This window comes from Penicillium argentinense (genome assembly GCF_028826775.1).
Source record: "Penicillium argentinense strain IBT 30761 chromosome Unknown utg000003l_segment0_segment0, whole genome shotgun sequence".
Classification (NCBI taxonomy): Eukaryota; Fungi; Ascomycota; class Eurotiomycetes; order Eurotiales; family Aspergillaceae; genus Penicillium; species Penicillium argentinense.
Genome location: NW_026622662.1, coordinates 2,340,041 through 2,366,155, shown reverse-complemented (window position 1 = coordinate 2,366,155; position 26,115 = coordinate 2,340,041). Strand labels below are relative to the sequence as shown.

The 26,115-nt window shown below is 48.9% G+C and overlaps 8 protein-coding genes across 8 annotated transcripts; 4 read left to right on the top strand and 4 right to left on the bottom strand.

Annotated features, from left to right (window-relative positions):
• Positions 1–606: 606 nt before the first annotated feature.
• Positions 607–4,811, top strand: N7532_002970 (uncharacterized protein; the record flags this gene model as incomplete). The annotated part of the gene is made up of 3 exons (XM_056615464.1): positions 607–894; positions 945–3,257; positions 3,309–4,811. 3 exons carry the CDS (start codon positions 607–609, stop codon positions 4,809–4,811), a joined length of 4,104 nt encoding a protein of 1,367 aa, XP_056478436.1.
• A 1,195-nt stretch (positions 4,812–6,006) lies between these two features.
• Positions 6,007–6,644, top strand: N7532_002969 (uncharacterized protein; the record flags this gene model as incomplete). The annotated part of the gene is made up of 3 exons (XM_056615463.1): positions 6,007–6,235; positions 6,289–6,485; positions 6,552–6,644. 3 exons carry the CDS (start codon positions 6,007–6,009, stop codon positions 6,642–6,644), a joined length of 519 nt encoding a protein of 172 aa, XP_056478435.1.
• Positions 6,645–7,060: 416 nt separating this feature from the next.
• Positions 7,061–7,923, bottom strand: N7532_002968 (C-terminal helicase domain-containing protein; the record flags this gene model as incomplete). Its single annotated transcript, XM_056615462.1, has 2 exons — positions 7,061–7,855; positions 7,912–7,923. 2 exons carry the CDS (start codon positions 7,921–7,923, stop codon positions 7,061–7,063), a joined length of 807 nt encoding a protein of 268 aa, XP_056478434.1.
• A 2,077-nt stretch (positions 7,924–10,000) lies between these two features.
• N7532_002967 (uncharacterized protein) lies at positions 10,001–10,600 on the bottom strand (the record flags this gene model as incomplete). Its single annotated transcript, XM_056615461.1, has 1 exon — positions 10,001–10,600. One exon carries the CDS (start codon positions 10,598–10,600, stop codon positions 10,001–10,003), a length of 600 nt encoding a protein of 199 aa, XP_056478433.1.
• Positions 10,601–11,948: 1,348 nt separating this feature from the next.
• On the bottom strand, positions 11,949–12,638 carry N7532_002966 (uncharacterized protein; the record flags this gene model as incomplete). Its single annotated transcript, XM_056615460.1, has 1 exon — positions 11,949–12,638. The coding sequence occupies one exon, from the start codon at positions 12,636–12,638 to the stop codon at positions 11,949–11,951; it is 690 nt and encodes a 229-aa protein (XP_056478432.1).
• Positions 12,639–12,754: 116 nt separating this feature from the next.
• N7532_002965 (uncharacterized protein) lies at positions 12,755–14,462 on the bottom strand (the record flags this gene model as incomplete). Its single annotated transcript, XM_056615459.1, is given in 3 exon segments — positions 12,755–13,270; positions 13,282–13,704; positions 13,755–14,462. The coding sequence occupies 3 exon segments, from the start codon at positions 14,460–14,462 to the stop codon at positions 12,755–12,757; spliced, it is 1,647 nt and encodes a 548-aa protein (XP_056478431.1).
• Positions 14,463–16,676: 2,214 nt separating this feature from the next.
• On the top strand, positions 16,677–20,537 carry N7532_002964 (exonuclease/endonuclease/phosphatase family protein; the record flags this gene model as incomplete). The annotated part of the gene is made up of 6 exons (XM_056615458.1): positions 16,677–16,769; positions 16,813–18,007; positions 18,200–18,346; positions 18,399–18,904; positions 20,300–20,329; positions 20,448–20,537. 6 exons carry the CDS (start codon positions 16,677–16,679, stop codon positions 20,535–20,537), a joined length of 2,061 nt encoding a protein of 686 aa, XP_056478430.1.
• Positions 20,538–22,553: 2,016 nt separating this feature from the next.
• Positions 22,554–24,539, top strand: N7532_002963 (beta-N-acetylhexosaminidase family protein; the record flags this gene model as incomplete). Its single annotated transcript, XM_056615457.1, has 1 exon — positions 22,554–24,539. One exon carries the CDS (start codon positions 22,554–22,556, stop codon positions 24,537–24,539), a length of 1,986 nt encoding a protein of 661 aa, XP_056478429.1.
• Between the last annotated feature and the right edge of the window lie 1,576 nt (positions 24,540–26,115).

Here is a 26,115-nt window from a genome sequence, read left to right as displayed (position 1 = left end):
TGCCAAATCTGCGACCCGCGCATTGACTTTGGCTGGTTGGTTGCCTACTCCACAGAACCGATCCGTGGTTGGGCACCCGTCCTATCATAATCAACCCAGCATTCCTGCGAAGCGGCAGTGACAGCTTCGGGTCGAATCTATTTGAACGGTGGGGGCAATAGTTCAGCTAGATCGGGCCTCTAGCAGCAATTTTTGCGGGGCCACGGAGTTTGAAGTGCAGATCGCTATCAAACCGCCAGAGAAAAGATGTAAAAGCTTGGCCTCGGAAGTAAGCCTGCAAGGCCGAGGGGCGGCGTCCTTTCCTGGGGAGTGGTACGGTTCCCCTCCAGTGAATGGTTCTGGTGTCTTTTCCAAAATCTCTATCTACCTCATGCCATGGGCGTCGCGCGTGCCGATCCATCGTCCGTTCACGACGCGCCGCTGTGGGTTCCGATCAGATTGGACCACGACTGCCGATCGACGGATAAACAATCCTTTGCGAGCTGAAAGCTGAACAAGGGCGCCGTGTCTCCACTCCAGCAGCTGGACATTTAACCGGACCCTCTGCCGACCCTCGACGCGACTGGATTATCTCCTGCGCAACAACGTGCAAAGCCCGGAATCGCCATGCACGAAGTCCTGCCCAGCAATGTCCCGGCCGGGGCGGAGGGCGATGGAAACGACAAGATTGCGGAGGCGTGGAGAGAAATGGAGAACAAAATGAAAGAGCTGGCGGACTTGTCAAGAGGCAAATATGATCCCGACCTCAAGGCGGAGACTGTGCAGGACAGTCTGGACGCCATTCGGAACCCGCGTCGCAAGTCCGAAAAGGTGCAAAAAGTCAAGAAAATCTTCAGTGATACTCTAACAGTCATTGGAGTCGTTGGAGGCATGGTCGCAGAAGCCGCTTCTCAGGTAAGGACCATCGAGCCCCCGAAGGTGGATTTCTGGCTCACCAAAAGCAGGTCTTCGCGCCCGCCGGGCAATGCTACAATGCCCTCAACTTCGTCATCAATGCCTATCAGGGCTATCAACGTGCGTTTGAATCGCTGGAGGAAATTTTTGGAGAATGTCACTATTTTCTCAATCGATTGGCGCAGTACAGATCAGTTAAAATGTCCAAGGCCATGGGCGAGATCTGTTGCGACACGCTACGCTACTTCGTCCGTGTCTGCGGGAAAGCTATTGAGTTGCGAACGTCAGTCCTATTCAAGATGGCGACCTTTGCAAAGGTCGCTTTTCTTTCAAGAGACGACTTCACCAACATGCTGGACGAGATGAAGAACCAGCTCGCTCGGCGTGAACTCATGCAGTCCACGGCCGACACATATAAAAACTCCGCCCAAGCTAAGGAATACGGCAAAAAAACGACAAACCTCCTAGAGGATCAAGCCTTGGACAGGAGTGAAGAAAAGAGGAAGAATAGTGACAAGGCTATTCTCGCCGATGCGCTCATGTTTGAAGACGGCAAGGAGCCCGTCGCGAGCTGGACAACGACTTATGAGCATATCCAGCAGAACACCGTAAAGAACACGGGCCAATGGTTGCTACAGCAAAAGCCGTTCAAGTCCTGGAGGGAAAAGAAGAGCGACACACCTGTTCTGGCCATTGTGGGTGAAGAGGCTGCTGGCAAGAGTTATCTGGCTGCGAACACCATTCAAAACCTTCGGGTCCACGGTTCCGGGGAGGGAATCAGCTCGAGACATATGGTGGCTTTCTTTTTCCTGGGCGAGAAAAAGGAAAACGCAGGGGTTGACGCTCTTGGAAAATCCATTATCTGGCAGTTCGCGAAAAGCGACGTGTCGTACATGCAATCTGCCGCAGCAACCTGCAGCAAGAAAGCTATCGACCCGAAGGACTTCTTGACAGAGCTCCTTATCAACAACCATCGAGAACTGCAGAACATCGATGCGACATTCTACATCGTGATCAACAAGCTGGGTGACAAGGACGGGAACGTTCACCCTGGAGTGGTGGACTTCTTGCGAGCCGCTGCCCAGTCCAGCAACAAGTCTGTTCGGATCTTGTTTACCGCCAGGCAAGCAACGATTGACAAGCTGCAACAGCAAAAGTTTAAGTTTCCTGTCATTTCCATGAACCAGAATGACGATGACCTCCGCAAGTACATTGACGTACAAATGGATCGCACGGACGTTCTTTCCAAAACCGAAGTCGAAGAAGTCATGAAGCTCCGGGACACTATTCAAAAGAAGCTTCCCGTGAATACAAAACGCAATTACTTCATGATCGAGAACTTCTTAGAAGAGATCGGCAATATGAATCTCGAGAAGGATATCAGAAAGGCCCTCGACGATGCCGGCGGAAATTTGGAGCGGCGAATCAGCGCCGATATCAAGAGACTCAATGACGCTCGTACGAAGGAAGAGCTGGAGGAAATCAACACGATGATCATCTGGATTACTTGTGCGATGGAACGGATGACAGTCGAAAAAATGAAGGCTGTGCTGCAGTTCCAAAACCGGTCGGTCTCCCTCACCCCGTTGGAAGAGCGCATGCGGAAGAAATTTCTGTTGTTCGAAGTCGACAACGCTAGTTGCATTGATTTCAAATCCGAGATGATCTTAAACGCCATTGGCGAGCGTGCTGAGACCACCGAAAGGGTAGAGATGAGCGGCGATCTGGTTAACGAAGGCGAGGTCGACATCCTTAAACATTTCCTCCGCAACGTGTGTCCGCCCGATCTGGTGCGAAAGTTGCAGCTGAATGAGCATTTCGATACCAAACTGAAGCCTCCGGAAGAGAAGATCTACAAAGAGGATGAGAACACTGCTCATTTCCTTTTGGCCAGGACCTGTGTCGGTGTCTTGGTTGATGCGGATAGTCTCACGTTGAAAGTGCTGCGAGGCTACGGCTCCCGTCACCTGATGGATCATATGTCTAGAGTGAACCTCGCTTTGATCGATCGTGGACTGAAAAATGAGGTCGGGATTAATCTGGTCAAACTGTTTCGCGATGGACTCGCCATTGACAATCTATTCTGGGCAAAGAGAGTGTTGCCATACTACCCATCGTGGGTCTTTGAAGACAGCACTGGTACAGTCAAGGTGCTTCGTGACTGGCTCAAGCACATTTCGCCTTCTCTGGAGAATGATCCGAAGGCAGAGGCATGGCTGCGGGAGTTTTTGGATGGATCGACTCCTCTGAAGACACTGCTTGAGCCTTCTGTTCTCCGGATGGCGTACTATGCTTTTCAGCAGTTCGAGACTGATGATATTACGGTTCAAGCATTTGATATTGTGCTCACCTTTACGTCAAAAGTAAGATATTTCGAAGCTTTTATGTGGTTCAATACTAACCAAACTTCTCAGTTTGACGTTATGCGTTTTGGTTCCCCCGATGGAAAGAACCTTACGGTGTCGGACTTTTCTCGAATTGAGAATTGGTGCCTGGAAAAGCTACAAGCCAAAAAGAACTCTCTGTGGCATTTGCAAATGGCCATCATTCTGAGTCGCAATGGTCAGAAATCTGAGGCCATAAAAAGATGCCACGAGGCAATTGCCGAAGACAAGAAATCCTGGCGAGCGACTTTCCTTCTGGTCAAACTGACCGATTCGAAGAAAGATGCGAAGGACATGCTGAGAGATCTGATTGTGCGCTGTGAAAGCGATGCTTCGTGGGTTAAAGAGCATCAAGAAATCTTGGCCGAGATGAATTATACCCTGGGCGAGCTCTACTGGGCCAGAAGCAAGTTTGATGCGGCGGTCGCGGCATACACCAAGTGCCTTGCTCGCCCCGATTCCCGATACGAGTTCCCGTTCCAGATTCTCTTGAGATATCATGAAGACCGACGATTCCAAGACATCCTCGACTCCCTTGAGCTCATTAAGAGCAAAGAGTATCTCGTCCCAATGATGCTTACGTTTGAGTACATTGACCCAGAAAAGAATATGCACTCGATTATTTTGGATGCGTCGTTGAACAAGGGAAAATTCGACATCATCGACACCGTTTACCCAGTTGCAATCAGAGCCGCAACGAAGGCCAAAGACAACCCCGTCTCATTCAACCTTCAGCACAACTTCGCCTCTATTCTTACTATGGTTCCTTCGGGGTCGAAGGAGCCAGTGCTGTCGCTTTTGGAAAATGCTGCCCACGTATCCCCCTACACTGGATTGGACCCTGCAGCTGCATTTTTCGTCGTGGGCTACAGAATAGGAACAATCTACCTCCAAAATGCCAAGAAAGCCAAGAAGGCACACAATGAGGAAGAAGCGAAGAAGTGGCTGCAGGCAATGAGCGATATCATACCCGAGCAAGTCACTGAGTCTCAGATGCGCCTCCCGCTGCGCCTTTTTGCTACCCGCTACTACGTCTCCAACGAGGATTTGGGTACGGCCCAGAAGTACGCCCGCAATACCTTCAAAGTTGCCTCCGAGCTCCTGTCCGACAAGGATCCGACAAATGACATGTTTGCCTACGCAAAGATTCTCTTCGGTACCATTCCTTTCGGGGACGTCGCAAACGCCACAACGGCTCTTATGTTGATGAAGCTGGAGAGCCCCGACCGCGAATTTTCCATTGAATGTTCGTGCGGCTGTGGTTCTTCATGGGATGCTCCTCGTGACATGTATTGGTGCAAGGATTGTATTAAGGTGGCGCTGAAGCCCCAGTGCAAAAACGACGTGACGAGCGGGAAGGCCACCCATAGGTTTTGCCACCGCAGCCACGAGCATCTGTATATCCCTGCCTCTGCCTGGGATGAAGGAAAAATGGCCAACTTTCCCGAGGGGCAGGTGCCATGGAACGGCCAGATCATTACCATGAAGAAGTGGAGGAGCATCCTCGGCCATAAGTACAACTTGAACAAATGATTGGTTTTGTCGATTTAGTGACGTCAGATTGCTGCTTTGTTTATCCTGTTGTTTTTCCTGTTTCATCCAATTCTGCTTGCAAGCTCCCCTTGCAATACCCAAGTTCTATATAATAACAATTTATGTTAAATCTCCTTTCCGAACTTTGTTCGAGTAGCTGTCTTGGTTCCCAATATCATTGTACTGATCTATGGAGCTCCTAGAAGTTGCGCTTTACAATCAGTCGGGAGCTCATAGAATCACGATCCCACATAACCGTCAGTTGGATGGGGCAGGGTTGGCTTTCATACGTTATAAAGTACGCATTAATATGGCCGCACACATCACGTATTGTGTGACGGTCTATTAAACAATGGACACTTCAGCTTGTCAGCATTACAAGACGGTCTTCCGAGGCAAATGCATTCACTTGCCTTGGCGGGAGATTACCAAACAGCCACAGCCCTTAGTGAACATTTTTTGGTCATCCTGAGGGATCGATAGAAGCCAAATGCTCTGTGTTCAGATGCGACTCTTCAATTGCTGCTATAGGTTTCGACTTCAACAGAATAGTTGTTGACTTCTTCCATGCGCAGGCGATCAAGGTGAAGGAGAATCTTATACACTCGAGAACGACAGCCGCTTGCCAAGGCTTGACACTCGTCCAATGAATCGGCATGACTCGCATAAAACTTCCCTATTCTCAACCTATTCCAGTCAACATCTATAGGTATCCCAAAGCTGGCCCCCAAAGTAATCATTCCGCCTCGTTGCCCGAAGAATGGCTTGCCCCCAAATCGAACATGACCTCTTGCCAAGATGAATACGAGTGGCTTTTTCACAGGAACCCGAGAGCCAAGCTTCGTATTTGGGATTACTTGCATATACCCCCGAGTCTAGACCGGATATGGATTAGCTATGGTAACCCTCCGCTATAGATAGCTCTTTGTATAGAATCACATTTACCTCGCGGGCATGGGTTGGCAGGATAGGAACGCTTGGCGGCTCCCTAGATTCGTGATTGAGGATTCATGACCATGGGAATACGAGACCTTTCTCAGCTTGTTCGTATAGATTGGGGATTCTATTAATTGAGTGCGGACAGAAAAGATATTTAAAGGGCTTCCCATCCAGTGCATATGGAACAACAAGATCAACAGCCTCTACAACCACGGCAACAGCAACAGCAGAAACCATCTTGCAAATCCAAATCAAAATGAAGCTCCTCATTATCGTCAATGCCCTTATGGTGGCCCTTTTCAGCCACGTCGCGCTCGGTTTCGCCATCGAGAGATCTTCTCTGACGGCCCGCGATGACAAGAACGGAACCGTCTCGACGGCCTTTGGGGATGTCGTCAGCTCTTTCCAGCCAGATGGCAAGCACAAGATCGAGTTTTATAGCGAGGGTGCTCTTGAAGTGACTGCCCTTGAGCAGGACGACGGTAGTAAGTATGCGCGAAATCGAATTCCAAGCGCAAGGGATAACAACGACGCACAGGCGTTGCATTCTATGATGTCGATGGCAAGGTGATCGATCTCACCGACATCGAGGAGGATGACGACTTGCTCCAGAAGCGAGCCTCGAAGTTCCAGCTCGCTTGGCGCTTTGCTAAGTTGATTGCCAAGTATGGTAAGAAGGCGTGGACGTTCATCTACTGCGTTGGCACTTCGCCTTTCTGGAGATGCGGTGATGAGGTGAGTGTCCGGATTCAATTTAACTGTTCCATAGCCAAATCAAGGCTCTTGCTAACTATTATTTAGTTCCTGGACTGTGCTGCCGGTGGCCGTGCTCCATGGTCGTGCCCCGAGGGTGGAATTTGCCTTGGCCATGCCATCTACAAGCACTGCAAGTGATGGAATCGATCATGGCTTGAGGTTCTCTATGCTTAGGTCCATGTTTGGGGTTTGCAGCTAGCCATAACAAAGCCAATGCTCGCTATACTGAACATCTCGCAGAGATTTCAACTATCTCTGTTGAAAATGTTGTGGTAGACAAGCTGGAATGGTGGGGGTGAGCGTGAGGCAGTTGATATATATTCTTCGGGAAGCGATGAATGGGACAATCAAACCACAATTTTACCAACTATTGTTTCCTTTTCTCGTTCTATTCCAGCCCAAGTAGATGAGCGATTGTTCGTATTGGATAATGTACATTGTCCATGACTATACTAGATGCACAGGCATTCACCGTCATCAACATATAAACAACCCAACCATTCAAACGCCAATGATAATATAATACAGTTTTATACAGATGCATGTCAGTATATCTAGATCAAGGCTTGGCCACGGAACATGCCCTCGCGGACTTCGCGAACCACATCCTTGCGGTCCTTCTTGCCGACGAGAACAACACCCCGACCACGCTTACCCATGCGGCCCAGGCGACCCAGTCGATGAATAAAATCAACCGTTGTGTGTGGAACGTGGTAGAGCACCACTGTTTTGACAGCCAAGGTATCGATACCTCGGGAGGCAATATCGGTAGTCACTAGGACTTTGGTGTTGGGGAGGCGGCGAGTGACCTCAGCTTTCTTATCCGGAACCTCGAAGGGAATGGATTTCTCCATGCGGGCTTGTTTACGTGCCAGTGTGATTTCTTCCGCAGTGGGGGGCTGGTCGACTTCGGTGAATTCCGCGAGAATCTCATCTTGCTTTCGAGAGCTGGAATCGCGAGACAAGGAAACGGCGTCGATGCCCTTGGATTGAAGGAATTGCGCCACTTCATCCGCCTCCTCACGCTCATTGACAAACACAATGATTTTATTGACCTTGGGGCCCATATATGATGTCAACGGACCGTACGACTCGCCGTCGCTACCTTCACCCGCCTTGCCAATCGACCAGACCACGTCCGCAAAGGCGAGGCTCCGGTTTCCGCGGTAAGGCTCCTTATCGATATCTACCACTCCAAGCTGTACGCGACGAGGAATGGCATGGAGGTTGGGGGTTGTCAAGCGCCGAACATCGGGGTAGCGTTTGCGGAGTTGGTTGTCGAGGCTGCGGGGAATGGTTGCCGAACAAAATATCAATCCCCGCCACCCCGTTTCTAGGTCCTGCAACACCTTACTGGGTCCGCAGCGACTGAATAATATATTCCCATATATGACTATATATATACGCTAGATTTCATGATATCTACTCTTTATTACAGCACGACCTTCAACGCTGGCTGAAAAAAAGTCAGTCAAAGTACACCCTTGCAACACCGCCGTACCAAACGAGTTTCTAGACGCTCAGCTTGAGATCATGGGGAAATTTGCTCATGTGATTATGCGTAAGACAAGTTTAAAGAAGTCTCAAGCTTACCCACGCTAATAAAAATGTAGCTTGGAGACACGGGGCCAAAAAAAGGACACCTAAAAAGGAAGAGTTCAGGCTGAATGTCGAGCCTGGGACTCCTCAGCCAAGTTGGGACGAACAGATTTTCTATCCAGACTGGAGACTGAGACCTGGCTGGATTAAAACCCAAGTTCCCGGTAAAACCGAGAGATACGAATTTCAGAAGACAGCTACAGGGGAGAAATACTCTGATTTCCAACTAGAAATCACTCACGGTATCTCAGATATCGTGGCTCTCCACCCGACAACGGTAGACGCCTGTTCAGTTTTTCCATGTGTCACTCACGGTACCCATGTGCCAGTGCCCGCCTCCCGGTGCTGTTTACCGGGGGCAGCACGGTTTCTATAAAATGGTGGATTCCACAGAGTTTCTTGAAATGACCTGATACGGATAGTTTCTTCCTAGTCTTGTTTAGAACTCAAACGAACTCCCTCAGATAGGGAATAAAGCTGTAGTCTTAAAAAGATTGGGTGGTGATGAAAAGAAGCCGCACTAAGTTTGCACGTCTGCTAAGCTGTGCGAAAATAATTTGCACTGCGGCTAATTCCATTACTGCCTTTGACTATCACAGAGCCAATTTAGCGGTTGTGGAGTAGGGCCCTGGATCATGGAACACTGATATGGGCACTACAGGCCAGCCAATTATCTCAGTTTCCACATTGGTCTGCCACATATGCTCGAACCCTTCATGAATGAGATATCCTTCTCCATAACCAAGAGTCCGCCAAATTTTAATCCGGAAATTGAACTGACTAGATGCGAATTCATCGTCGGCCGAATATTCGGTCATATCTTCGTCCGAATCTGTCATCTTCGTCCGAATCTTCGGTCATATCATCGTCTGAATCTGTCATATCTTCGTCCGAATCTTCGGTCATATTTCGGTCCGAATATTCAGTCATATCATCGTCCGATTCTTCCATTATATTGTCGTCCAAACCCTCGGTCATATCGTCACCTTCAGTATACGAACGCAGACAAGATATATCTGCCGTACAAGGCAAGGCTCGAAGCCTTGGAAATATTCTCTGCCACTCTTCGACAATATTATGCATTTTGTCGGGTTTCACTGACTGCCATGGTTGCTCGAACCATATACTTGACAAGCACATGGTTTCTAACTTCCGTAGTGGATGGGCTCTGGTCATCAGCAAGGCAGAGAGGGACAATCGAGCCTGTGGCAAGTTCAACACAGTTAGGTGCGGACAGTAACATGCGAGACCTTGAAGCGTTGCACCATCAATCCGGAATTTCAACCCAAGTTCAAGGAACTCAACATTTGGGAGAGCACGTAAGAGATCTAAGAATTGGTGTTCCACAAGCTCCCGCGCACCTCGGAAAGGAATATACCCCACACTGAATTTTTGTAAAGGGGGCAGCCACGCGCAATACTGAGGAGTGATTTCACGTCGGCTAAGCTATGGAAAGCAACGTCAACAACTCGTAAATGTCGGCATTTTGCAATGCATTCGCTTGCACTTTTACTGTGAGCAGGCGCGACTCGTTGCAGGCTAAGAATTTGAAGCCTTTCAAATTTTGGTAATTGTTCTAGCCAGTTTTCGTGCCATTCTCGCAGGTACAGGGCCTTCAGGTTTGGCCAAGGGGGTTGACCTGTAGATATAGATGCCAAATATGGATCACAACAGGGGGTTATAAGCGCCAATGTTTCGAGGCGCTGCTGTTGTTTGAGATATGGCAGTAGTTCTGCAGTGGACTGACTAGAATTATAAACCGGGTCCGGTTCCTCCAGGTGAAAAAAACGTAGTTCACAACGTTTCAGTAACTGACAAAGATGATTGAGGCTTTGGTCCATGTTTGATTTGTAGATTGTGAGAGCTTTGAGATTGGCAAAATCGTTCTGTTCCAGTCAATGATGGTTCCCAAAGAAGTGGAGAGAACACGGAAGACGCACAAAAGAGGACGCAAAATCTTGGCTAGATTGTGTCATCAAGACTTCGCAGTAGATATTATCAACGGCCAAGTACTCCACGGTTGGAGCAAGAAGAAGATCAGAGATGAACGACCAATCTTGGTTGATGATCTCGTAAGGGATTGTGAGACTCGCCAGACCCCGTCCCTTTGGTCGGAATAGAAGTTCTGCGGATTGCCGATGGCGCAGGACGCTACACTTTTCGAAGCATGCAAGTCTAGTCCAGGGGTTCACAGATTCATCAATCGCGGGTGTCTCTGGCGAGAGGAGGAGGTGCTTCACAAAACTCATGTTTCGAGCGAAGCGTTTTCGCGACGCTACAAAGAGGCTGTTCAGCGATCCAATGTCAGGTGTACGTAACTGCATGTCATTCATGGAGCCAACATAGAGTTTTCTCAAAGCTTCTGCGTTCCAAACACTGTTGACACAGGCACAGTTCAGAAGATCTGGAACCATGTGAACATTGTCGATGACCAAGCCAATAATTTCCGGAAGGAGAAGTGGATTTCGTATATCTCGAAGAATAATGGCAGCCATAATCAAGTTCCCAGTAGCGATGCTGATTCAAAACAAATACAAGTCGATGTTGCAGTGGGAAACCCACCCTTTATCTTTGCGGGGAGGGTCGCTCAGGGCGTTGACTAATCATACCCAAGGCCTCTCGGGAAGACCTGAATAGGTAGATCGGACCAATTAGAGGCAAAATCCTGATGCTCCGTAGTATATGTGACGCATTCCTTGGCGCGTGCATCATGAGTCTTTGTTGCATATGTCACGGTTTCTTGACCTTTGTCCACGGTTTTTGACTTCTGTTACTATTTTTATGCGCTTTCCTTCCATCGCTGTCGCAAGCTGGTGCAATTCCAAGCGGCTGGCTAGAACAGCCAGTAAGCTCGTTCGCTGATTTCGCTGGCTCATTCCTGCGTCGAAGTAGAGTGGAGAAATGTGCAGATTCAACTTATCAAGAATTTCATCACGCTTAGATAGCGCCGCGATGAATTATCACATTCAACGATATCTTGCCACTAGATATAGCCTCTTGAGTCCACAGCAAATACAGATCGCTGAAAATGAATACCTGGTGGCACGCTTTATGCACAAGCTGAAATACAATTGTCGTTCTTACCGAACCTTAATTAAGTAGGCCCTTGTTTTCTCGGAGGTTAAAAAACCACTCGATAAGTAATCATCGACAGTGACCCACATGCAACAAAGACCCATGATGCACGCGCCGAGGCATACGAGGCTGAGTTTCTGGGCTTCCCAAAATAACTATTTAATTAAAGTTACTACAGGTTCCATTTCTGCAGTGAATGCCTTTCAGGTTCTCAAAACTCTTCAGACCACCAAAAAAGCATTGGTCAAAATGCTTGCACTGGGTTTCCACCTTTACATTCTAAGTTCGATATGTCTATCAATAGCACATTCGCACAAGCTAAGTCCTGTCGAGAACGAACTTCGAGACCTTGTAACCCAAAATTCGGTTATCACGTGTGGTGGTATGGCTTCAGTCATTAAAGGTTTTCGGGATGGAACTATTGCCACTGTTGAGTGGCCGAGCCTTATCGAGGCTGAACTCGAGCTCGAAAGAGCGTCAGACGAACCCTTGTGGTATATGCACATGGTCGAATGGCTCGATATACAGACTGGTAAGTGTGAATACCTGTTTGCCTCGAATTCTGTGCTTATATGTGTGAAAATGCGACCCACAGAGCGGAGCTGCGGGAACACTTCTCATGGCGAAGGGTCACGTTGATTCTGCTCGCGACTGATTGTAATATTGGTTAGTATAGAGAGTGTGGAATTGAGCTATTGGTAGGTGGACCTACTTGTTTCGGCGACGCGTTAGTACAACATGATGGCCAGCTTAGTTCAGATTATTATCTCAGCCTTCAATCATTCTTTGAGTCTTCCAGATTCCATCGCCAGTATCAAACAAAGGTAGTGTGATAGATGCCGTCGCAGCATACGACTTCAATGTAGATCTAAAGTCACCTGTATCTCCGTAGAAGAGGATGCCACTTTTAATTGCCTGAGGCTGAATTTCAGCTTTAGCAATAGTCCTAAGCGTCGGAAACTGCCCAGGCAGCTCTTCAACTTTGGCACACCACCCTTCGTTAATCTCCGGGGCGAATTCAAAAATTGAATGGGCATTAGATAGTCCCAGAAATAGAACCTCATGTCGAGAGACGCTGAATAATATCACGTAAGGAATGCTTGACAAGTACGGCTTACAAGACGCCCAGAAGAAGTCCGGAGTCATAGAGGTGACGCATTTGCAAGCAGCACGTGATTGCGAGGTTATCGAGAGCGCAGTGGTACCAACTTGGTCGCTGGCTGTCTCTCCCAGAGATGGAACGACGGCTGGCTGATTGTTGGCGGTCAGTTGCGAGGAACCGAGAACAACACTATTGCCGATTGGCTGAATTGTCTTATCAGAACCAATATCACGCATCGCGACATCTTGATGCTCCGGTACATGGGTATCCTGTAGGGTATTCTGATCATTGTTCCCACCGGAACTGTCTGGCTGAGATGTTGTATCGGGCATCGGAGTATCTTGGTGTCGAGTCATATCTGTTGGTGTTATTTGTATGTTTGTTACATCGTTACCACTTGGGAATGCCTTCGGAAATGTCCCTGTCGTCTCCATATCACTGTCTGGGAAGAATGATTTGAAAATATTCCGCTTCACCGCAAACGACGTAACGCTCTCACACGGTTCATCATCTGGCGAATAGATATTCCGCAAAAAGAGATACTTGCGGTCGGAAAAAAAGTATCCGTGTCTGTCATGCCACAACGATGGGCCAGAGTCCAATTCTGCGGAACATCCGCACTTTGTAATGGCCGCGATGCGCTTATAATGCGCGGTTTGATTTGTGACAGAACAGTTGCAACATGGTTACTGCATTCGGTCAAGATGGCATGGTCATATTCGAAGAGCTCTGGAGGCCTCAGTCGGGCAAGCAGTGTCTGAATGGCTATGCATTCTGTACTTGGTGGTGCTTTAACATTCCGAGATCGATCCAGAACAAATCCCAAATGATGAAGGAGAAACTTTAACCGCTTCCATAAGTCCGAAGGCTCGAGACTTTGGGATTTGGAGGATTGACTATGACCTCGCGGGTGGATATCAGTTAACCCGAAAAAGTGACGCATTGCGAACAGAAAACATTGTCGATAAGCTGAGCAGAAGAGTTCTTCCTGGCTGTTACATTCTCTTTCATCAAAATCGTTCTCTGACACTGTATCCGGTTCTTCGGAGTGGGAATAAAATATCGCAACATTGCTTGGCGAATGGTGCCTTTAAATTTGAAAGGCAGAACTTTCTTGAGGATGTCTGTCATTGGCTTCAAGTACTTGATGTCCTCAAAGAATAGATGCACAGAAGGTATAATTCCCGAGTAGTTCAAAGCAGCCTGCAGGAGTTGTGATCGTGAAGCCGGATCGGTGACGCGTGGAAAGGCTAGGTTATCATGAAATATTTGTTGAATAAATCTTTGATCATCCAATGAGAGGCGGGGATAACGGCCATGAAGAAGTTCAAGAGTGCCCGGATCTAAGGCTTGGGAGTTGCCACATGTAAGAGAGACCCACGCGGAATGTATTTTGTGGAGATAGGCACAAAGTTCCTTTATCTATGAGTCAGTTTGTGTGATTAATCTTATTGTTGGAGGGGGATCAAAACCTCTGGGCAGTTCAAATCTGTCAAGTGGGTTCCCATAAACCAATGGATCCATAGAGCAGGAAACACAAGCAGCGCATCTAGCCTGTTTGCAAGATCCTTCCGTTTGTCCTTTATTTTTTTGGGTTCGTAAATTCGGTTGAAGTCCCGGCATTTGGTCGGAGACCATTTTGCCAGCCATTCTTGCGCCGGCTTTTCTTCTCCACGAAGCTGATAATGTCGAACATTTCGAAATATTTCACCGTCACTGAAGATCTGAAATCCATTTTCCGCTTCTCGAAGTCGATTACGACAATCGTCATTCAGCTTCTCGGAGTCGTAGAGTATCAAATTCCACCAAAGATCATTAGGCTCTAACCATTCGACCGCCGCGGCAATTCGATGTTGGCCTTGAAGACAATGGAGCTCAGATCCTTCTGGAAGCTGTAGGTCGGTAGGAAGATCTATACGCAAGTTTTTTGGATCGACCGTTAACAGTGACTGTAGAACAGACTTCGATACTTCGCAAGGAATCCAAGTGAGCGGATCAAGTCGGCGACATCCCTCATGATTGAATCGATGAATGATATTCTTAACGCGAGACTGATTCAGCACCCGAGATCCACGGACGTCTATGTCTTCAAAAACGAATCGATTCAATTCCCGGACTTTGACGGACCCCAAAGAGGCGGCATCTAATTGCCGTGCAATATCCAGATCGCTAGGCACCATTTTTTAAATGTAGACCATAAACAGATATGTTGTCTTAATTCCAAACAAGTGCGGTGCAACCTGTAAAATGAATGGTCACTGAGAAGTGCACGATATATGGCTCTTCCAATAACCGTGTTGTCTGTGATTAAGTAAGCAGCTGGGTCACGCTAACGTGATAACGTATTGCCCGAGCGACCGAATTGACCGAGCGACCCCACCAAAAATCAAAAAACCTTCAATTTTTCACCACGACTAATACCACAAAAATAACTCAAATTTTGATATTTAATACGTGTAGGGCATTTAACATAAGTATGGCCTTTAATCCCACATCCAGAGCAGGTGACCTGCCGCCTAACCATAGGCATGGAAGGTAAAGCAGGTTCTGCAGGTGGTTCTCCAGGTACATCTAGCAAAGATATATCTTCACTATCACCATCATCCTCAACAACCACATCATCCTGACCATCCTCCCGACTCCCGAAAATGCCCCTCTGGCTAGTAAACTTATGCTTGATTGCTCGTTTTTTGATCTGTTTCTTATTAGAAGCCTCCAATTGGTCGCAGCGATTCTGAAGAAAAATATGATGATGGACCACTTTTATGGTCATTTCATAGTTCCTCTCAATCTCCCGTTTGGTTGGTGAAGAAAGGATTGAAGAAGAAGATTCTAGACCTTTTTTGATCCGAGATTGCGATTTTGAGAATTTTGAGAGAGTCCAGAGAGTATTTGGATCACTATCACTGCCAGAAGAGGGTGGTCGTGTAGGAAGGATCTCAAGAGGAGGAAGTTCATCCAGGCATACATTAAGCTTTTCCAAGACTCTATTAGCATCAAATGGTGCTAATCCAGTAGCAGAAAAGCTATTCTGGATATTAGAGGTCTTAAAAGCTCCCTTTCTTGCATCTGCAATCAATTCAAGGAAATCTTCCTTATCAATAGAATTGACTCCATTCCGCATCATGGTTGAAACCGCTCCTCCATAAAGCCTCTTCAAAACCGAAAAACAACCCACATCTAAAGGTTGTAAAAGATGAGAGGCATGAGGAGGCATACAGATCGCGATGATATCATTTTCTTCACAAATTCGATCAAATTCAGGGGTTAAATGACTCCCATGACCATCAAGGACTAAGAGGCAGTATTTTCCCACTCTTTTCCCAATATTTGGGATAAAATGAGATTTCAACCACCATAAACCAATTTCATTGGTAGTCCAGCCATTTTTGCTCACAGTCAGACGAGATCCAGGTTGATTTGAATCAAGGGGGATGCGTAGATGTTCAGGAAAGAATTTCCCCTTAAAAACGAAGAGTGGAGGATGGACACTTCCATCAGCTCTAATACACTCAATTGAAGTCACCCATTCGCGATTTCCAGCTTGTAAGAGAGCTCTTTTTCCATGGTATTCGGCTGAGGTAATAATCCTTTGTGTGGTACCAACTCCCATAGCAAAACCAGACTCATCAAAGTTGAAAATATCATCCGAAGTGATACCCAACTTTTCAACGGTATTTTGGACCAAATCAAACCATGGTTTGATAATTCGAGGGTCCTCTGAAAGAGCCCTCTGATAGTCGTATTTTCGAGATAATCGTGTGGACAAATTTGGATGTCGTTTGACAAAGTGAGATGCCCAATCTCTACCAACAGTAGAGGGGTTGTTTTTTGGGCATGAAGGAGTAAATTGGCCATATCTCTCAACATAGGCAGTGTAAGAGCAGCACCTCTGGTATCCATATCCAATAGCCATTTTTCAATCGATTGCTCTTCAATTTCAGAGAAAATAAAGCGATTGTGTCGTTTTTCAGAAGCAGCTTCACGCCCATTAAGGCGGGCCTTCAAAGTTGAGACTGGTAAATCAAAAGACCGCGCAGCAGCTGCAGCAGAGGGATATTTACCATCTTTTATAGCTTTAATAGCTAATAAAAGACGGCCCTCCTGCTCTATTAATTTTCTTTTTCGATCAGACCGTTGGGGGGCATGATTATTGTGGTAAACAAGATATGTTATTTTTTGAGATGGGTTTTTAGTGGGGCCGCTCGGTCAATTCGGTCGCTCGGGCAATACGTTATCACGTTAGTTAACTAAAGAAACCGTGATCAGTTAACCGATCAGGACGGAATGCTGTTTTAGGGATCGACTTCGGAGGAAGAGAGGAGATCAAAACAGGAAGAGGTAAGCATATCCAAACCTATTAATCAATCTACCTAGCTCCCTTGCGTGGCAACATGCCGGTGAAGCGCAGCGAGCGCGGAGGGAACGCGTCCAGCGACGCGTCTGACCCCCGTTCCCGACGCAGCACCCGTTCTGTCCACCACGAGGTCGGGCCTTGTGCGCCAGGGTCCAGTGGCCACAACTACACAGGGAATTGCTGCAGAAGGAGACAATGAAGTCGGATCACTTCCAGGGACAACCAAGGGCCTAGCGCAGCAGATTCTGCATTACCTTAAACCGGTCCTACGAGCGAACACCGAGCTTCGGGTTGCAAACGCCGAACTTGGGGAGGAATGCAAACGCATGTCAGCAGCATACAAGAACGTGGAGGCCATCGCGGCCGAAGCAGCGTTATATCGCAAGGAACTGGATGAATCGCGGAAAGAGGTCCATGAGCTCCACAAGGAGGTCGCCAACCTGAAAGAACTAATCCAGTCGGTGTCAGTGAGGCCACCCACCACGTCGCCTAGTACTCAGGTCAGCAGCCCAGGAAGAAGCTGGGCATCCATCGTTTCGCAATCGTCGTTAGCATCGTCTAACACCCGGGCGGCGCGCACTGGACTGGGCCTCCCTGCGGTGGTACTGGATCTACGCTCTTCTAGAGAGGATACCCAAACTCTAGTGGACGATCTCGCGCAGACACGGGAGAGGATCTGTACTGCACTTCAGGATGATACTACAACTGCGGACGTGGACATTGTGGGGGTAAAACCTACTTCGCGGTCTACGGTGAAGATCTTTGTCGACTCTGAGGAAAGCGTCGCGAATCTTCGCCAGGCAACGCACTGGTTAGACTCCCTACCAGGTGCTAAGCTGCAGGGCGAACAATGGTTCCCCATCAAGTTGAACGATGTCAAGAAGGAAAGTGTCTTTGAAGCGTCTGGGGCGCAACGGGAGGATTTCGCAAGAAGCTTCCAAGACGAGAACGATGTCGCAGAGGTTAAAAAGATCATTTGGCTAAGCGGAAAGAAACGATACGGATCTATGGCTATATATCTGTGCCGACAAGCGGACGCAGATGCACTGCTTAGCCGTCGTATCGCCCATGTACGTGGGGAAGCTGCGTTCTCGGATAGATTCTATGAGCGACAGCGACCCCTGCGCTGCCGCAAATGTCAACAGTATAATCATAAGGAAGACCGGTGCCCAAACCCTGAAGCCTGCGGCAAATGTGCGGGCCACCACCGCATCGAGCAATGCACATCTGATATCACTAAATGTGCCGCCTGCCAGGGCAACCATGCCGTCAGCGACCGCAATTGCCCGAAATGGGATGAAGCGTGGAAAGTGATCCGTCGACGAGAGCAGGAGATGCTAGCCAGACGAGCAGAGTCTCGACACAATGGTAGCCAGTAGAGATTTGCGTGTGCTACAGGCCAATCTGAGGAAGGGCCCCGAGACCCAACTGAGCCTCCTGAACGACCGGTCACTGCAATCCTGTGATTTGCTGATGATCTCGGAACCATATGTTTTCCTGATGAACGATACTGCATGCTCCCATACACATGCTAATTGGACACCACTTTGGCCCTCACAGCGGCATTCGCTAGTCGGAGGGCTGAGGCCGCACCGGAGCATGATCTGGGCGAACAAAAGGACATTCCCGCACAGACAGATCGACGTTGCCTCAGCCGACATTGTCGCCGTAGTGCTATTTACGCCCTCGCCAACTCTAACAGTATCAGTATATATTCCGCCAGGAAAAGGGTGCGAAGGAACTAGGACACTAACTCAAGGGCTGGATGCAATCCGGGAAGCCTATCATCGAGTCCAGAGCGAGTACGGGGACAACATTGACATTCTCATTGTGGGAGACTTTAACCGCCACGACCAGCTCTGGGGAGGAAACCAAGTGGCCACGCGGAACCGCCAGGGTGAAGCGGAACCAATTGTGCTCCTCATGGCGGACTGGGGCTTAACAAGCTTACTGCCCCGAGGGATCTTTACCCGGGAGGAAGGCCCATATCGGTCGACCATCGATCTTGTCCTTGCGTCAACGGACCTGAGCAGGCGGGTCGCGCGGTGTCGCATCCACCCTGTTGAACATGGGTCAGACCACCGTGCAATTGAAACAACCTTCCAGAGCGAAGCACAACCAACGCCTCCCCCGACAACCCGCTTCTCATTCCGCGAAGCTCCATGGGCCGACATCAACAGGGAGTTAAGAGACCTAGAGACGGAGATCACAGATATCACCGACCGCTCGGAACTAGACGCGACTGCAGGGCACTTGACTCGCAGGGTAAGCGCAGCAATTCGCCAGCTAGTCCCGGTTGTGCGGCCATCCCCATACGGCAAGCGATGGTGGACTTCGGAGTTAACGGCATTGCGAAACACGTACACATGGGCCCGAAATCGATGCACGCAAGCTCGGCGGTATGGAGTCGACCCTACGGCGCTGGAAGACACGGCATTGTATCTACGGAGACAGTACCACCGAGCAATTCGTGACACCAAACGACGGTATTGGAGAGAGTTCCTTGACAATACCGACAACATCTGGAAAGCGGCACGATACCTCCAGCCAGGTGACCAATCCATAGGGATAGTCCCTACACTGCGCTCGGGGGACCAGACGATCAATGATGACCAGGGAAAGGCCCATACGCTTCTTAGGACCTTCTTTCCGCCGCTGCCCAATATCCAGGATGAGCCGCCAAGAGACAAATCGCTGCCGGACGCCCTTCCGATGAAAATGATCACGGAACACGAGATCGAAGTGGCTCTAAAGAGGATGGCTTCATGGAAAGCCCCCGGACCAGACGCGCTGCCGGTGGTGGTATGGCAACAAATATGGCCTACCGTGAAACAATGGGTCGTCGAAATCTTCCAAGCGTCACTCCGACTCAGCTACTTCCCCAGTGATTGGAAGGTAGCTAAGATCGTGGTGATACCCAAGAGTGGACGTGACCCATCGTTGCCAAAATCATACCGCCCTATCTCGCTGTTGGCGACTCTCGGAAAAGTACTAGAAGCAGTCGCCGCCAACAGAATCTCAGCCCTAGTCGAAAAACACCAGTTACTGCCCCCAAATCATTTTGGCGCTCGCCAGAGGCGGTCATGCGAGCAAGCGCTTAACATCCTAATGGAAAAGATACACGATGCGTGGCGTGAGGGCAAAGTCCTCAGTCTGGTGAGCTTCGATGTTAAGGGTGCATATAACGGAGTGGACCGGGGTGTTCTGTTGCAGAGACTGCGAGAACGAAGAATCCCGGAGGTCCTAATCCGATGGGTTGACAGTTTCTGCTCCTCGCGACGGGCGTCGATCATCGTAAATATGTACCAATCCGAGGAAATGGCTATCGAGCATGCGGGCCTACCGCAAGGCTGGCCGCTCTCTCCTATTTTCTTCCTATTCCTGAATGCAAATCTGGTGGATGTCTCTATCACCAGAAGAAAGGGAGCACAGGACGATGAGGCAATCGCAGCTTGTAGTATAGCCACACTTTGCTCCAACAAGAAGTGTGTTCATTCTGTTTTTGAACCACCCGAAGCACCTGCCCAATTTCGACACGAGTACTTCCCATATCATCCGCCCCTGACAAGCTTTTAGTGGGGACGGGTAAATGATTAGCGCGAATACCCATGCTAATACAAGGATTGCCTGGCATATAGGAACGACAACTAACGTCGTTAGTTTGTAGATGCCTGCGGCGTAGGTGCTCTCGTAAGTTCTCCTGCTACGTAAATCCCTTCCCAGATTTGCTATTGCAATCTGCGTAGGGGCACATGATCAGCGGTCCATTGAGATGCTTTTTATGGACCTCACGCTAATAGCGTAACAGATCATAGGCGTAGGCGAAGCCTTATTTTATGTCGCAGTTTGGTTCATTACGTATGAAGGGACGGTTATGTTTATCCGTATGTTTACTTAGGAAGAAAGGAGTTAGCCTCAGGAATATGATATGCGAGGATACAATCAAGTGATACCTACTTCTAATCACATGGACGACCAAACGTCGGTGGATTAGGTTGATAATCCTGATAGTCGCAATAAGTCTAGTTATTCACATTTTTAGGCATGGCACGAGCGTGCACACGCGGACGCCTGCCGGTCATAATATTAACGTTTATTTCTTTGTTGATTGGGAACTGCTTTGAAAACAGCCACACTCCACAAGAGAGCAATTATACTAACCTCTAAAGCCCTCTCTGATTCCTCGGCTTGTCTTGACTCCTCCAGCAAAGCTAGCCTTAGAGGGACTGGTTTATTCCAAAAATTGGTTCTGCATATTTCTGGACTTGGGATCCCCTAGAGGACCTTACTCAGGATGCCAGATTGCCGTTGGCCAAGTGCAAGGCTTTAAAATACTTGAAATCGCCTGAACCTGTCACCGAAAAATGTTGTCGCCTTGGTGGAGGAGGTGTTGGCCTATTGGAGCTATGATACTGTTCTCAAGTTAGCCCTGACAACTTGCCATTTTGATCATTGTCATTTTGAGAAACCGCCTGCTTCACCCTCGGATAATTTCGTCTCCTTCTTGAGCTCTCCTTCTTGAGCTCTTCTTCTTGAGGTAGCAAAGAAACCCGTGATTAAGATACTACAAGACCGATATAGAGGCATGATAGGTCGGGGCGCTGCGTTGAATGATTCTTTCGACTTCTTGCTGGTCCTGGATCAAGTCTAGATTGATGGTTATCTGACCTCTGCATTGTTCCTACATACTCATTTGAACATTTATCTTGCTTTATATCAAGCTTTTTATAATGTTTCTGTACACGAGAAGTGGAGTGCTACCGGTTAGGAGACCAAGGATGAATGGTTGAGGCGGTTGGGTTGAATTGGCGTATTTGGTCTACTTGACACGGCTTATCAGCCTTTACCCATAAGATGCATTTAATGCATTTAGCAGATTGCCGCTCGGTCAGCGTCATAGGAAAACGTACGAGCAATGTACTCTGAAGCAACCCGGCAGACCTATTCAACATCTTCGCGGATGAGGAGCCGCATGATGGGCGTAGTTGCTATTAAAATCACAACGGAGATTGGGGTTGGTTACTGAGCTTGTGCAGGCTCAGCACTGTGGACGGCCTTTTTCTGTCCGTAGCCTCCATAGGTACGGGGGAATCGAAGTAGATAGTTACACCTTGCCAACCCGCACGAGGATAGCCCAGCTGTCAAGGTTTGACGTTTCGAATTCCTCAGCTTCAAATTGGCGGCCTGCATCGTCTGCGGCGATAACGTTGATAGGGCAGTCCATGTGGGGCGTGTAACAGTGATACCGTCCACTTTGAAGGATCTGATGACGGGCGACAGTTGATGGGAGCTTCGGCTAGAACGTGCAAAAATCCACTTGTGTGACAGTAAAAAGCAAACCGCTCGGTTGGCTATCACGAGAAAAGCCCCTGGGGAAACAAGGCGTCTCCGAAGAGCACATGCGAAGCAGAAACAAAGCCAGAAATCCGGGGAAAACACTAACACGGACCTCCCATGCAGCTCAGCTCCAGCAGTGGGGCGTAGCACCGTAGTACAGACGCCATGATATGCAAGGTCCCATTTTGTAGCATGTGCTCTCAAATCTTATTCGGAACGTATCTGCGAATCTACGAACTAGCCGTTTTTACCCCAGAGAGTTAAATGGGAAACTCTACGTTCGTTTATATTACTATCAACCCCCCGGAGTAAAAGCACCGTACAGTTCCAGGCATAAAGATCACCAGGAAAGAAAGAAGACAGTAAAGAGACGGAACGGCAAGGTATGGGGGGATAAGTATTGGTGCACTTTTGGTTCGTAATATCTACTCTCTTCGCGCCGCCTCTCTAAGGCCTATTCCGCCCGTTTTCTTGGGGATTACAGCGTTAGACTAACGGATTACCTTCTAGACCAGAGGACTACGATATATCAATAGCCATTATTTCGGGTGCCGCAGAGACGTGTGGGAAGAGCAAGATGAAGGTCACCCCCGTTCGCAGCCGCCTTACAGCGCTAGTAACGTCCGCATTCCTGATCGGGTCTGCCAATAGCGCGATACCGCCGGCACCCGCCTCTGTTTCGGCCCCGCAGGTATGGCCACCTCCACAGCAACAGACTTCCCGACCGGACGGCTTCCAGGTGCCAACTACCGCCGCGCTCATCATTGGCAATGGTACCGACCAGCCCGCGGTGCGTGTGGTGCAAGACCTGCTCAAGGACGCCGGCGTGACGAACTTCCTCACGGCCAGCGGGTACAAGTCGCTACCCGACGCTCCGCTGCATGTGTACATCGGCGGCCCGTCTGAGAACAACGCCTCCGCTAGCGCACTCCACGATCTGGGACTGCAGGGTCCCGACGGGCTGAATCCCGAGGGGTACGTGCTAGGCATCGGCCGCGACACAGAAAAGCACGCAGTTGTCGTGCTCTCTGGTATCGACCAGGCGGGCACGTTCTACGCTGCGCAGTCGCTCCGGCAGCTCGTTGTGCCGAGCCCGGGCAAGTCCACGCTACCTGGTGTGGCGATCCGGGACTGGCCCGTGACTTCGCTGCGTGGCACGATCGAAGTGTTTTACGGCGTCCCATGGTCCACCAAGGACCGGCTTGATCAGTTCGACTTCTACGCGGCCACCAAGCAGAACATCTACACCTACTCACCGAAGGACGACCCGTTCCTGCGGGCGCAATGGCGCGACCCCTATCCCCCCGACAAGCTCGCCGTCCTCAAGCAGCTGGCGGAGCGCGCAATCGAGGACCACGTAGCCTTCACGTACGCGCTGTCCCCAGGCCTTTCCGTGTGCTACAGCTCCGACCAGGACGAGCAGGTGCTCATCAACAAGTTCCAGTCGTTGTGGAATATCGGCGTGCGAGGGTTTGCGATTCCCCTCGACGACATCAGCTACACGCGTTGGAACTGTCCTGAGGACGAGGCCCGTTGGGGCACTGGCGGCGATGCCGCAGGGCGCGCACAGGCATACTTCCTGAACCGGGTGCAGAAGGACTTCATCGACACCCATGCTGGCATTACCCCTCTCCAGATGGTGCCGACAGAATACAAGAACATGAGCGACTCGCCGTACAGGACTGCACTGCGCGAGGAACTCGACCCGCGTGTGATCGTCTTCTGGGCTGGCCCCCAAACTGTCACACCCAACATCACTACTGCCGATGCGCAACAGGCCAAGGCGGTGTTCGGCCACGACATCCTGATCGGAGACAACTACCCGGTCAACGACTATGTGTCGAACCGACTGCTGCTTGGCCCCTACGCCGGACGTGAGCCCGGTGTTACCGGCCAAATCTACGGCCTCACCGTTAATCCAATGGTCCAGTCCCAGCCGTCCAAGATCGCCCAGTTCGGATCTGCCTCCTTCCTCTGGAATAGCCAGGCGTACAACTCCAACTCCACGTGGCTGGCAGGGCTGAAGTACCTCGGAGGTCCAGTCTGGCGGGCGTTGAAGGTGTTCGCCGAAAACAACTACTCCTCGGTCCTAACTGGTCAGGAGTCGCTGGTCCTGGCACCCCTGATCGAGCGATACTGGGGGTCTTATAATAACTCCGGACGCGATCTGGGTCGTGACGCCCACGCGCTGTCAGACTACTTCGACCAGATGGCCTCCACCCCGGATCAGCTGAAGAATGGTATGAACAACACCGCATTTGTGACCCAGTCGCAGGCGTGGCTCGACAAGCTTGGACTGTATGGCCAGGCGGGCAACACCGCAATGAAGGTTCTTACCGCACAGCAAGCTGGCGACGCGTCAGAGGCGCGAAAGGAGCGTCTGGCTCTCAACCACCTGCGCAGCCAGCTAGCCAACATCTCGATAACTGCGTGTCCGCTCGGCCAGTGCAAAGTCGTTTACCCGACCGTCGCGCCTGGAGTGATGGAGCCGTTCCTCAACCGCACCGTGGAGCTCAACGATCAATGGCTAGGGCCACGCGGGGGCCTCGGCTTGACGAGATAGCGCCTTTCCTATGCCCGGGAACATGGTCGACAGACTCGACACGACCGCCCCACGGCCTGTTGGTGTCACCGTTTGTTTCCTACTCTTTTTCTTCTTTGATCAAATAACCGAAAAATTGAATCATTTAATTAAAAACTAGCGTGTATTGTGACGCTGGGAAACAGTATGTAGATAGAGTGGGTAGTTTTCAGCAAACTGGTGAGAGGAGACCGAGTGATATGAAGGCAGGCACCTCAGTTCCAGCACTTCTCCCTTCTCTCTCTCCTCTCCAGTCTCAGTATTCGCTGCAGAATGCACTCTTTTCCCAAAGACTAGGCTCGTGTCACATGTATCTTGTAAAGTATTTTTTTAAAAAAATAAGTAATTCTATAAATATTATTTATTAAAAAAAACCAAGCTATTGAATTAATCTAACTTAGATGTCTTTAAAATATCTATAGTTTAATATCAGTCTTGGTATTCTAGAGCTTAATAGTCTTCTTATAAAAGCATAAGACTGAAATTTATCTATTAAAATAGAAAGACATTAGGAAAATAAAATTTAATATAGATTAAATAATATTAAATACTTCTAAATATTAATATCTATATCTTTTCTATATCTCTTAGGATTATTCTGTATTAGTGCTTAACCCTAGTCGCTTTCCTAGGTAGCAACTTCCATACCGTTAGAAATTTTGGTTAGAGGTCTGGGTAAATAAAATCATCCATCCATCCATCCATGCAGCTGTTCGTAAAACTGGGAAATCAGGAAATATACCATCCATTACGGCAAAAAACGGAGCCCCGTTAATGGGGTGGTAATATGTCGTTATCAAGTCTGTCAAAAACTCATCTGGCGATGGATGTCCTGCGTCGTGGCTGGCCAGATGAGACGAGCCCCCATATACTGTATACACTGCGACTCTCGTATGAAAACTCCTCGCCCACCAGCATGCAATCTCCACAGTCTCTCTGCTTCATATCTACTGGTCACCCACGGCTTGACTATATCAGACTGTGGGTCTGCCACATGGGAGTCGACAAGATAAGCGCCGTTGTTATCTAAGTTAGTTAACGTAGTTAACTAATTCACGGCCAGCCCGCCACCTTCAAAACACCATATTAAATACGTTTTTTCAGGTTACAATATATCAATAACGAGAAGTTGGTTTTGCTTGATTCTCGGTAGTATGGGATTTCTTAGCATTAGAAAAAGCATAGCATGGCTAACGTATACATAAAATGTTTATTTACTTGCATTAATAATGTTAGATAGTGTGGAAAGTGTGGCAGATGTGGCAGATGATTGACTGTATTGGCATCTAGATATCTGGGAGAGAGAGGAAGGAGAGGAGCGAGAAGTGGAGAGGAAGGAGAGTGGGGTGCGCACTGCCCCGATCTACTGCCTTCCTCTAACAAATAAAAAATACACTCCGATTGTGTAATGTAGATGTATGATAGTTACAGTGGTGTTCCATAAGTTTGAAACCATCTCTGGGATGACATAATATTCTGCCGGTCCACCAATTGTCAAAATTTCATCCCCCAAGAATATATTTTGACGGTAAAGGTGGTCGATTATGGAGTAGAGACC